At 43.3% G+C, this 12,895-nt stretch overlaps 1 protein-coding gene across 1 annotated transcript; it reads left to right on the top strand.

Moving 5' to 3' along the window:
* Positions 1 to 1,517: 1,517 nt before the first annotated feature.
* Positions 1,518 to 6,311, top strand: LOC140268638 (phosphatidylinositol 3-kinase regulatory subunit gamma-like). The gene is made up of 10 exons (XM_072363582.1): positions 1,518 to 1,881; positions 3,652 to 3,766; positions 3,869 to 3,967; positions 4,075 to 4,255; positions 4,393 to 4,509; positions 4,622 to 4,764; positions 4,861 to 5,037; positions 5,154 to 5,228; positions 5,335 to 5,505; positions 5,602 to 6,311. The coding sequence occupies exons 1-10, from the start codon at positions 1,827 to 1,829 to the stop codon at positions 5,873 to 5,875; spliced, it is 1,407 nt and encodes a 468-aa protein (XP_072219683.1). The 5' UTR covers positions 1,518 to 1,826; the 3' UTR covers positions 5,876 to 6,311.
* Positions 6,312 to 12,895: the final 6,584 nt, after the last annotated feature.

Below are 12,895 nucleotides of genomic sequence, written 5' to 3'. Positions count from 1 at the left end.
CTGTCTCCAGATGGTGTTGGTAGTGAAATGTGTCACACAGGGCCAACCAAGAAGTTAAAGGGACAAATTCTGAGCTCCTATGACAAGGGAGGGGGTTGGCGGGAGAGGGAGGGGTTTGGGTGGCAGCCAAGTGACATGCCAAGACATGCTTGGAGGCTGAAGTATGAAGACACAGAAGGCAAAAGAACAACACTTGAATATCATACATCACTCACAAATACTCACAGGCACGTGTGAGCAATTTTGACCAATGTTAACACACTTAATTACACACCTCTTAAACGATAGATCCAGTGCATTACCAGAAACCTGCCACTTCTACCTTTTTGTCAAGTTTAACAGCATTTTCATACAATCCAGTTATGTTTGAGGCACGATTATGCTCTCCCTTCACAATAAGCTCAATCATTTCAGCTTGGGGCATTTCTTTGGCTCCGACTGGACAACGTTTGGGAAAAAAACAACAACAAAAAAACAGGAATGCTGAAGGCAATTACTTCCCGTAACTCTCTGTGCCGGGGTCAAAAGAGAGTTGGCCATAAACGCCTGGACACCAACAGAGACAGACCTCTGACCAAGCAGGCCTTGTTTCACTCTCTGCAGCCACTAATGTCAGCTGGTGGATGAGGCTTTAGCTGTTTAAATTTACAGCACAATGTCATTCTGTGTCACGAGCAACCCACAATGCATGTATTCATTCAACATGAACACGTAACAAAACAGTAATGGACCAATTTTAGCATATGAAGCAAGAAAGCAAGAAATAATCAGTTATTTAAGTCCAACACCCATTAAGGTTTGTCGCTGTTAACACACCTGCTATCTTTTTCTTAAATGGGATGACCTCATGGCGTGTCACGGCTAATAGCAATAATTATGAGCGGTGACAGCCAAGATGCCATTTTTGCTGCTGAACGTGTTTGACAAGCTCAACAAGAATATAATACTCAGTTGCCAACATGGAAGGCCATTCTTTTGCTTCTCAGACAAAAGGCCTTGTGCTCCCTGGACACAATAATGTCAATGACGCCTAATTTATGGCCAAACCTGTGACATGACGTCATTGTAATCACAATCTCAAAACTAAAATTGAGCCAACCTAAACTACACGATTCCTATTTGTTTGGGAAGGGGGGAAACATTGGTTAATCCATCCCACTTAACAATTTCAACTGCTTTCCCCTTTTCCATTCATGCTCTGCAAGGATTTTTTTCAGCTGTTCCAGCTAAGCTTGAGGAGAGGTGAATGAATCGGACTGGAATGTACCATTACCCTTTAGGGGGCTATATATGTGAAATACTACAGATATCCGTAAAAGTTACAGACAGCATATTATAAACGATAACGCCCTAGTCCGTAAAGTTTACCACTTTAAAATAGAATATTATATAATGTGGAGAAAGTGTGTTTAATGCGCCAACCAGTATTATAAGGACCAGACTTCCCCTTCGGGATCTTGGAAAGTTGGTCCGTACCAAGATGATGTCGAGCAGCGCTTTAAAGCCGCTCCACTTCCGAGATGAAGTAAAGAGGAGCAGATTTGTGCGGAGAGGAGACAGGAGCTGACAATCAGTACTTCTGAAAAAGAAAAGAGGTGCTCAGTCAGACAGGCTATGTTCAGACAGCACATGTGGATTCTGGGATGTTTATGGACTTGGAATCTAAGGAGTTTTCTTTTTTGTCCGAATCTATATAGGACGTGGCGTTTGCGACTGCACTGAAGCAGCATAGTTTTTCTTTTTTTTTTTCCCCCAGCTAACACCGTGCAATTTCAAACAGACGCAAAGACAACAACAGCAACCTGGACACCTATTGCAAAACAGGAATGGTTTATCCTCCCGAAGGTGTATTCTACATCGAAATGGATCAAGCACCACCAGGTAAGTTAGGGTTAAAGGCAGCCATTGTCTGATCTGCGGGGGTTGCAAAGCGTTTTCTTTGCTTTAAGCTTTCCTCTGTTGCTGGCACCGTCTTGCATTAAGCCTGTAATAAAGTTGACAAAATGCTGCTGGGGTGTTAGGACAACGTTATATATAATGACCAGCTCCGCGGTGCTGCGCTCCCCCAGTGGCATTGCCCAGGCATGCATAGCGCAATTCACTTGCCAATTACGTAATACCTTTCGGAGGATCGGGCGCAGTGGCTTGCCTCCTTTCTTTTGTCCCGGTACATATGACAAATGACAAACTTGGACGGGGAACGTTGCCGCAGGTCGGCATCTCATCGCCGAAGATTTTGTAAATGTTCCGGGCTGTGGAAGGAGTGCATTTTGAAGGGAATGGAGACTGGTTGAGGGTGCGTTAATGAGCGCCGCATGAAACGACCGCTTTGTTCTCCTCCGCAGCCAGCCGTGCTTAATTTGTGCGCGAGCTCTGAAAGTAGGCTACAGGCAAGGAGACAAGACAGCTCGTCCCATGACTCAACTCCGGCAAACTCACGAACAGCTCTTTTTGTATTTGCATTTGTAACTTGACTCCTTCGTTCTTACATTGTTGCAACGGCTTGGAAGCCAACTTAAGTCATGTATCAAGATGATTTACTAGCTAGCTAAAGTAAGTATGCTTTAGCTACTTAAAACTGCACCATACACTTGCAGTTATACGTGAATTATTTCAAATGTATCATTTGAACTAAAGCTTGTAAGACACAAAGGACTGTTAAAACTTGCATTTAATACTGCTGACACACCACCTGCACAATAAGATGACCTGTATTGTTCTATTGAGGTCTAAACTGAAGAGAACGGCGAATTGCCGAGTGTGGTTCTGAGCAGTTTCCTCATGTGTCGTTGAATATTTTAGTATTAAACTGGGTGGCTCTTCTTTGTGCCGATGAGACCACGTAGGTTTCGGAAACTAGTTAAGTGTTGTTGGCAGGAGACTGGTTGGGTGAGGGAAGGTGTGCAGAATTCATTTTGCAGAGTTCAGGAGCCATTCTTTCCTTCTCCTTTCTTCTTGCACCCGCTGCACCTGCCTTTAGTTTATTTTAAGGTCAGAAAAAAGAGGAGAACGGCTGGTGGGAGACAGCCACATTTTCTACTCTCTGAGGGTGCTCTTGTATTCTCCCCTAACCGCCCCATGAAAGGCACTTTTGTCCCGCAGTGAAATATATCGCCCTTCACCTCCTCTTGATTCGGTTTGCCCTCTTTTTTTCTCTCTTTTAATTTTTAAGGAAACGTTTGTCGGAGACTTTTCTGTTTTTTTTTTCTTCTCACTGGAAGGTCGATGTAAAACTTCTGATAGGAAAGCTTGCAGTGGAGGGATCCAAGTGGCTCAACTTGTTATTATGGGCCAGTGTAATGCCTGTCATGCCACTCAGACCAGTGCCAAAGGCAGGCGTTAGAAAGTGGACTGTGCGAGCGTTCTAGGGAATTGAAAGCCAATGTTTGTGAGTAATTTATCAAATCCACAATTCTTCGATGCTAGGGCTCAGAAATAGGAGCCACATTAGTGCTGACCACACTCATGATTTGGCAATTGAGTCTCTTGGAACCATGCCTGGGCTTGTCCGGGTGCTTCAAAGGAGAGTGTGAGTTGGTGAGGAGAGTGGGCGGGTCCTAATATTTAATCCTGTTGTAGCAGGTTAACAGCTTGGCAGATTCCTCTCTAAAATCTTTGTTACCATCCTCTTTCTCTCTCTTTTGTGTGTAGCTCTTCCTCCCAGGTCCTCAAAGCCAGTAGTGATGTCCACCATGAACAACAACTGCCTTTCTCCACCTGTGCACTCGCTACAGGATGCTGAATGGTACTGGGGAGACATAACAAGGTAGAAAAGACTTGCGATGCTCATGCGTCTTTCACAACAAAGTCTTGCTGTTTTAACAAACGACAGATTTTCAAGCAATTTTTTTTTTTTTTTACCCCACAGGGACGAGGTAAACGAAAAGCTTCGGGACACTCCTGATGGCTCGTTTCTGGTGCGTGATGCTTCCACAAAGCTGCAAGGAGACTTTACACTGACATTGAGGTAAGCCGCAGAAAAGGAGAGTAATCCTTCCAAACAAAGCATCATCTTAGGTTCACATTACATTTTAGGCTAATCTAATTTTGCATTTTGCTGTTTCGTTCTGGCAGGAAAGATGGGCTCAACAAGCTGATCAAAATTTACCACCGTGACAGCAAGTACGGCTTCTCGGACCCCCTCACATTCACTTCGGTGGTGGAGCTCATTTGGCACTATCAGCACCATTCGTTGGTGGAATACAACGCTACACTGGATCTGATGCTCACACATCCCGTGTCCCGATTCCAGCAGGTTAGTGAGCACATCTGCCATTGCATCATCGTCTGCATATACAAGCGAAAGCCTGACACCAGTGAAGAGAAAAATGTTGATGATTCAGAGCGCTGCAGTTTGCTCATGTTTGATTGGGTCGAATTGTTGGACTTCAGGTGAAAGAAGACAACGTCGATGTCGCTGGTAGAAAGCTCAAGGAGGTCCACAATCAGTACCAAGAGAAATCAAAAGAGTTTGACCGTCTGTATGAAGCCTTCACCAAGACCTCACAGGTTCGAAACTTTCATTTTTCATTTTGTAGTTCTTCTCTAAAGGGTGGATTTTGCACTCAAAAAGGGGTTGTGGGTGAGTCATTCCTGAAAGGAGTTGTTCTCTGTGACGCAGGAGATCCAGATGAAGCGCACAGCAATAGAGGCCTTTAATGAGACGATGCTGATTTTTGAGGAGCAGTGTCGTGAGCAGGAGCGTTATGGAGAGGAGTTTGAGAGGAACAGTCATTCAGAGGGAGCTGACACAGATTTGGAGAGGTACTTCATCACATAATGGTCTGAAAATAATATCTTTGCTCACTTAGCTCGTGTTCCACTTATTCAGACCTGTGATTGTTACTGTTCCCCCTTTAGCTTTCTGATAAATTATGAGAAGCTCAAGTGCCGTCTCGGGGAGATCTATGACAGCAAAATCCACCTGGAGGAAGACTTGACAACGCAAGTGGAGGACTACAGAGAGACGGACAGGAAGATGAACTGCCTGCGACCAGACCTCATCCAGCTGCGCAACATTAGAGACCAGTACCTCAAGTAAGTAGTTCATCTGTGGTAACTCACTGTAAGCTCATTATACAAACTTACAGTAGCTGCTTTTTAATGTAGAATTATTGCATTTTGAATTGAAGAATAAAATCTTCTCTTTGCAGCTGGCTTAATCACAAAGGAGTGCGGCAGAAACGCATAAATGACTGGCTGGGGATACATGCCGACAGCCTTGATGAGTAAGTTTCCATTAACTCTTTTTTTTTGTTGCAGCGAATGCAGCCTGTAACTAAAACACGGAATAGTCGTAGTATCGGTGTTCCAATGCCACTCTTGTTCTTTCAGCACGTACGTGTTGAAGGGAGACGAGAAGAATTTGCCACATCAGGACGAGACGAGTTGGTTTGTCGGCGAACTGACTCGGCCGCAGGCTGAGGAGATGCTTCAAGGGAAAGCTTCTGGAACGTTCCTGATCCGCGAGAGCAGCAAGCAGGGATGCTACGCCTGCTCTGTTGTGTGAGTACGCCCCTTTAAAAGACAGTTTGATATGGTTATGACCACTTGGCGTGAAGGGTTGACAATGACCAGTGTCCTTTTCTTCGTTTCTCACAGCGTAAACGAAGAGGTCAAGCATTGCATGATCTACAGTACGCCACACGGCTACGGCTTCGCTGAACCCTACGACGTCCACTGCTCACTGAAAGACCTCGTCCTGCACTACCGCCTGCACTCCTTAGCGCAACACAACGACGCCCTGGATGTCCGGCTGTCGCACCCGGTCCACGCCAAAGCCGCAGCCGCTGCTTCTCAGCGCACAGAGGAGCACAAACTGTTACAGACTCCAAAACACACGTCAGGGCTCCCGCCCGCCGCTCCAGAGATGTAACTCAGCGGGGAGAGGAAACACAAAGGACGCGTTTACTGTATCCTGCGAGAACGACTGCATCGAAGGTGCATTGTGTAAAGTTTTGCACTACAGTGATTCCATCGGTTTATTGTGAACGGGATTTCACAGATTGAAGTGGGACCGGAAGTTGAATGTCAGCTTGACTGTTTAAGCTTTCCAGCTCATTTTATACTTCATTTATGGCTGTTTGTTCTAAGGACCCCTTCTCCGTTAGGAATGTTGACAGCCTGAATCTTCTCTTTTCTTTTTTTTTCTTTGTTCCCTGGCATCAGGTGCTGCACCTTCGAGTTGATGTTGCCAGATTTCCGTTTCCCAAATGAGAAGTTATTTGGTTCTAAAAAATTTGACCAATATGTTGGATATATTGGGTTGCTACTGCAAAGTACATTTGTGAAGGGGGGCGGGGGGGGGGGGGGGGGGGGGGGGGGTGCGCTGTTAACCGGTTGGTGGGCCAAACCATTTTTGGGTTAAAATGCCACGTGTGAATATGTTAAAAAGTCGTGCTGCATCTTAACCATCTGCCCCTTTCTTAACAGATATTCATATACAGTGGATAATTATGTAGCATTAACATACTGTAGAAAACCATTGTAAAAGCATACTCAATGTTATACCCATTGACCAAAGCACTTAATAGTGAGCAAAACTACATCCCTGTTTAGTGTGGTAACTGCATTTGGGCAAGGGTAGGGAAATTTATGTACACCTGCTGATGTGCTGATCAAAACATAATCTGAAGTACTGTATGTTATATTCTGTTACTCAAAGAAGTATAAGCTTTTTGTATTCTATATATATTTTTTCTATAAACATGCCACAAGATGAAAGCTTGAAGAAAGTGCAATCCAACAGTATTTGTATTGTTGCAATATGTGACGATGACGGCGGTGGGGGTGGTGGTGGTGTAGAAGGTAATGCTGTTATGAGAGGTTGGCATTTGCCACAAAAATGCACTCTCCCTGGTGGTGTCGGTATGATGTGGCCTCCAATGTTTATGTGAACTGCCAGAGGTCCGGAAGTATCCTGCCTCCATTACTTGAACTGTGGCATTGCTCGAGCTATGAATGTTTTTTCATGACATGCAGCCTACATAGCTTAAAAGGAAAGGCATCCATGTTGAACTTGGCACATTTTTCAAGTTTGAGGAAACAATGGACACTTTGTACAGAGATACCGTAAAATGTATTTCTGACGTTGGTTCGTGGAAGGAGGTTGATGAAGCCTCTTGAGAAATATTACTCCACTGGAGGACTGAGGAAACTCCTCGGTTGAAGCTGAGCAATGTGAGATCCTGACCTTTTTCATGCTGAAAGACAATAAACTGAAGAGAGTTTTGTCAACTCATGCGGTCTATTGCTTCTCTTTACTTTCAAAGAATTGTCCTTTTTTTTTTACAATATTATTACCTATTGAACAATGATATTTTATGATATCGTGAGGAAAGTGACCAAAACCAATGCAAGAAAAATACAAAAAAAACAAACGACTATTGATAACTGGTTGTTTAAAGTTTACCGTGTGGCTTTAGTGGAGCCACTTTGAGCTTATCTATGGGTCAGCAGAGATAGAAGGCAAAGAGGGCACTGGAGGACACGCTGTAGACAGATGGAAGAGAAAGGAAGTGATAAAGACAATAGCAGGATATGTGCAGGCTCTTTCCGTACTCAGTCTGGCCGTCGTTGACTCACCAGAAAAATATGTATCGGACCTACGTCATTCGGAACGCACAGCATTTTGAAAAGCAACTTCTTTCTTTTGATGCTTTTGTGAAGGGAATACATACAGCCCGACATTTGGCACTTGCCAGCTTTACAGCCGCCCGATATTACAACATTGTTACCTGATAATTACACAGGGTTTGGCGTTTAAAAACCTTTTGCAACCTATTTTTGAACACAGATAACGATGATCTCGAATGGCACTGTCTCCAGCCCTCCGCGACTGCAGCAACAGGTGGCCTCCTTCAACTATCACATGAGGTCTGTGCTAGGTAAGGATTAATGAGGTGCAGAAGGCAGGGATGTACTGAAGAGGGAGAGCCTAAGTTCCAGGCCACGGATTACTCCCTGTTACCTGTGTCAGCTTGGAGGGCTCTGCTGGGATTGACCATATGCACTGTAGGAAAATACACAGGACGAAATGTACCAAAGCTGAGTCACCCACTAGATGTCCAGAAGACAAAGAGAGTGAGAGTGGGTAGACAGAAAGGAAAGGGGAGGGGCAGGAAAGAGCACTCACAAAGTGCATTTCTCACTCAGTTGCCAGAATCGCTTAATATGAGCACCTTTGTGCCTATTTGACAATAAAGTTGGTTATAAATAGTGGTAGAGATTGGTTGTGTTTTTTTAGGCTTCTTCTTAAAGTATTGTTACTAAAACAGTCTTCTACAGCTGGGGAGGCAGACAATGCTACAGACTGAGCAGGCAAATTCAGAACAAATACAACACAGAGTGGGAGATCGACAGAAGGAACACAGCCTTGTTCTTGTCAGTTGATCTTACTGCTAACCTAAGATAGCAAAATGCAAGTTATCTTTGTTTAGCCAGTAGTTTTATCTGCGTTTAAGCGCTAAGGCAGTTCATTAGGTGCAGCCAGAGAAAACTCATGTAGTCTAATAAGACTGCCTTGCAGTTACTCCTCCATCATGATGTTACAACGTTTGAAATTACTAAAATGGTTTGAAAGAGGTGGCGATACAACTTGTGGATCTTTTGGGATAATGTAGTCCCTGGTGCTGCTCAACAGTATTGAACTGAACACAAATCTATTCAGTGATTAAAAGCACCAAAAACTGCAGCCTTCACAATAAACACACAGTTGAATTAGGTGAGACTTGTAGGGATGGTGGATCAGAATACATCGCTTTTGGCTTGGTGGTCCCTGTCGCTTATGCTTTTAGGCCTGTGGCTTGTTTCTGTTGCTGGCCTTTCAAGCTGCTGCGCAGGATGCTGCACTGACGTGCAAAAGTTTGGGTATGCCTATTAAAAATGGTGTTTTTTGTGAATATTTTAGGCAAATATAATATGGAATCATCAGAAGTCATCAGAAAAAAACTTTCCTGCGACCTCACTAATTTCGCATCAGAAGATCTCATCATTTTGGGCTGCACAGTTTCATGATAAGAGCACCTCAAACTGCGAAGCATGGGAGTGGATCAGTCTGAACACAACTAGTGCCACGGCGGACAATTTAAGAATCTCCAGATAGACCTGAAAAGAGTAGTGCTTTCAAGATAGGCCGAGAACCTCACAGAAATAAAAGGCGATGTGGGAAGAACAGCTGAAAATCCCCCAAAGAAGTACTAAAACACTCTTATGACTACAAAAAGGGTTTACAAGCTTTGCTATTTGCCAAAGGGGGTGTTACTATGTACAGACTATAAAGGGTGCCGAAACTTTTTCCGAAGGCCTTTTTGCTCTTTTGTTGCTTTAAACCAAGTACGATGGAATCCTACCTCAGATATGTCAAATTATCATTTTCATCTTAAAGCTTTCTTGATGTCAAGTCATCTCACTTTGCTATTTGCTGTATAAAGAAGCCCTGAAAACTTTTGCATGCCACTGCATATAAAACAGAAGACTGGAAAGGTCAAGTTGGCCCTCTTTTACATTTCCTCACTTGGAACACACTCCCACCTGGCAACGTCTCAAAGCTTTTGGCTTCTCTGCCACTTCTAGTTCCTCTAGCTCCCGGACTCTGAGTTAAAACTATGTAAAAATCCTGCCCCCACGTCTTTTTTGTTTTACTCATTCATACTCGATTTCTTTTTTCCTGTCAGCACACCTCAGACTACAACTCGCTCGTTTAAATCCATCACAGTTTCCTTTATAGTTTTCGATTTAAATGAGTCTTGACTGAAAGAGGAGAATGTGTGTGGGGGGAGGAGGGGGGGTTACCTCTGGAGTCACGCCTAAAACACACTCACACAAACACACAGGGTTGTCTCGCAGGCTTTAAGAAAAATAGGTTTTCGCTTTCAGTTTGAGAAGCCAATCGTGGCTCACCTCCCCTCTGTCTCCGTCCGATTCCACAGCTTCATGCTACGCGATGAACCAATGAGAGCACGAGAACGTACCGCGCGTTAGCCAATCGGTGACCAGTTGCTATGTTGGAGGCAGAATCGATAAGGGAGGTTTTTTTTTACCTCTCTTTTTTACTAGCTCACATTATAGCTGGCTTATAGGCTGAGGGCAAGAGATCCTGTTGCTTGCCAACCAGTATGTTGGCTACAGACCGATCCATTAAACCCACGTTGTGTTGCATACCAAGACGAATAAAAGTTGTCTGTATGTTGTTACTGTGTCAGTCAGATTGTCTGAAGTCACAGAGAAGCTAGAAAATTTTGAACGTGATATTTTTCTTAAACCATTTTTTTTCTCTAATGTCCAGTCAATTCAAAGAATAAACACATTACCTAATGTAAATTTAAACAAACTTGTGCTTAAAAAGACCATAAATGATAATGTCATTATACATATAAAAATAAAATAAGACAATGGATCGAATGAAACTGCCAAGAGATTATTAAACCATATATTCCTCTTGGTGATCCAGTTTAATCCCACTATGATGTGTCATAATAAGATAAAAATAAAAAAAGAAGGATTCCCTAGTGACACAGCCATTCTATGAATCAACTAAAGTTAATGGTAACTCGTGGTGTCCACGCTGTTTTGTGTCAGCTTTGGATACTTTTTGATGCATCAAGTCACTGTGACGTCTGTTGACAGTGATTTAAGTAATGAGCTCAGATCACACTGAAACAGAGGTGCCACTGAGCCAGCTCAGGAATAGCATAATACTGCTTGTTGACAAACCATTCAGGAGAATTGCCAGTCAAGATCCGCAACCAAATCAGATTTGCAGGCACCAGCTTAGGCACGGATGGGAGCTGATCCCATGTCTTTTAAACAGGAAGAACAGTTCGCCACCACGGCCAGGTTGCACAGTTTCCTCCTACCTCGGTCACGTACCAAAATCCTCACCAATGATTTCAGCTGCATAAAATGAAGCACCTCAACATCCCTCAAGCTCTGGGGAAAATCTCATTGGTGAAGTTCAGCTCTCAGATAGATTAAAAAAGAACCAGAAGGCACATGGCCAGCAAACTAATGTGGCACAGGACTGACAGACACCAGCTCCACTGCAGCCTGGGAGCTCAATATGCCATTGGTGAAGAAGTCAGCCAAGATGAGGACAGGACATAGTTCATAAGTTCAGAACAGAGACCTCAACTTGCAAGCATGCAGGAACAGGAGATTATTCATATGAACACATACCGCACAACTGAATATGGGTTTTTATAGTATAGGTGATGGCCATTTTATAGAAATACTCCCACCACAGAGGGATCACTTGTTTTATGTAATATGGAAAGCTTTTTAATGCAATCAGAAAAATATGAACTCTACCTACTCTCATATGAACCCTTAATCTGTCAGTTTCATCTCAAAATATTTTCCTTCCCTGGTTAAAGCAACGTCTAGCCAGAGGACAGAGCCCTGATGAAAAACTCAAACATACCCTGCATTTAAAACAGAACAGTAATTATGGTGAGCACTTTCCATAGGATGACCCTCTCAGTATTTACTTTGTCTCCCGCTACATGAGAAATTCTGGGAGCGAGGCAAACGCTCACCACAACGGAGAGACATAACGATCAGTGAAAATATTATCATGTTCGTGACAAGCGAAAACTTTGCCTATGAGGGGGGGGGGGGGGGGGGGGGGGGGGGGTCAAACCAAGACTAACACCCCACCCCACAAAAAAAAACATGATCGTTGTCAGAGAACGGTTTTCACCAAGAGAAGCCTGAGTCACCACATTGATTTTAGCACCTCGCCTATTATTAAATAGGTGAGGTGTTATTACAACCTTAAAACCTGTTTTAAAAGGGACACCACCCCATGCAGCACTATCAAGAACAAAAGAAACACTGTCAGGTGAGAAATTAAACACACATAGTAAAAATACAAGAAAAACTAGCAGAGGCCACTTGTTTGAAAAATCTGAGGCCTTGATTGAAGGGCCCATCAACGCCTGATAGGCATACTGTCACGTCAAACTCGTTGAGAGCATGTATGTAACATGTACCATCTGCGCTGAATGGAGGTTGCAGTCATGCTTCAATGAAACACTAATGAGGCTCTTGAATTGCTGAACAGCTCTGATCACCTCATGACTGCTAAAAATAAGTAATGTGAAGAACACATAACTTAAGCTTGCGTGGAAACCGACGGTGTTCATGTCAGAAAAAAAGTAGACAAGAGGATGAAGAATAACTGGTCATGGAGGGTTTTTTTTTCTTTCTGTTTGAACAGTGTCTGAAAAGATAATGACATGGCAGAGACAGCAGATGAAACCATTAAGCGAATTCAAGTCAACTCGTGTAAAGATATGTACTAAACAATCGGGAAACATGATGAAGCAGTTCCTACAGTACACTTATTTTACCTCAAAATTGGATTAACTAACTCTAACATTTCACTACAAAGAAAAAAAGCTCTTTATGAAAAAAAGAAAGAAAAAAGAAGAAGAAAAAAAGCAAAGCTCGTTTTGGCTTACTTAGCCAATATGAGCTTTGCCCTATATTGGCTTACTTAGATTCCATATAAGCTGTATCCAATAAGCTAATTGTTCAGCTGAGATAATGACCTTGGTAGAAGCCCTTTAGAGAAACCAGACATACTGGAAATTCAAAAGTGAAGTGCAACAGAAGGGAAACCCAGCATTGGGTGTAGCTAAGAGGGTGGCCAGCCTGGCACACACTAACCTTGAGTTTTTATTGGCCACTGTTGATGCCACCAGATATTCTCTTGTGCATCGCTGGTTGTCTAGTTACACACTGAAAAAGCTTGCAGCACCAGTCGAGTGACAGATGTTACAGGACTTGTATTACAGGTGTGACTGATAATCTCTGTGAACGTTAGTTTGTTCAGAGGCGTTTATTTTAGGTATAAAGAGTCCAGGCAGTACCATAGTCCTATTTGTAATAGTAG

The sequence above is a fragment of the Leuresthes tenuis genome, unplaced genomic scaffold (assembly GCF_036924035.1).
Source record: "Leuresthes tenuis unplaced genomic scaffold, fLeuTen1.0.hap1 SCAF_14, whole genome shotgun sequence".
Classification (NCBI taxonomy): domain Eukaryota; kingdom Metazoa; phylum Chordata; class Actinopteri; order Atheriniformes; family Atherinopsidae; genus Leuresthes; species Leuresthes tenuis.
This window is presented reverse-complemented; position numbering and strand designations above follow the sequence as displayed.

Excerpts from the sequence above, each read along its gene's own strand:
- LOC140268638 (XM_072363582.1), top strand. The coding sequence starts at position 1,827 with ATGGTTTATCCTCCCGAAGGTGTATTCTACATCGAAATGGATCAAGCA. Across the intron at positions 1,882-3,651 it reads AATGGATCAAGCACCACCAG|CTCTTCCTCCCAGGTCCTCA; the intron begins GTAAGTTAGGGT and ends TTTTGTGTGTAG. Across the intron at positions 4,510-4,621 it reads CCTTCACCAAGACCTCACAG|GAGATCCAGATGAAGCGCAC; the intron begins GTTCGAAACTTT and ends TCTGTGACGCAG.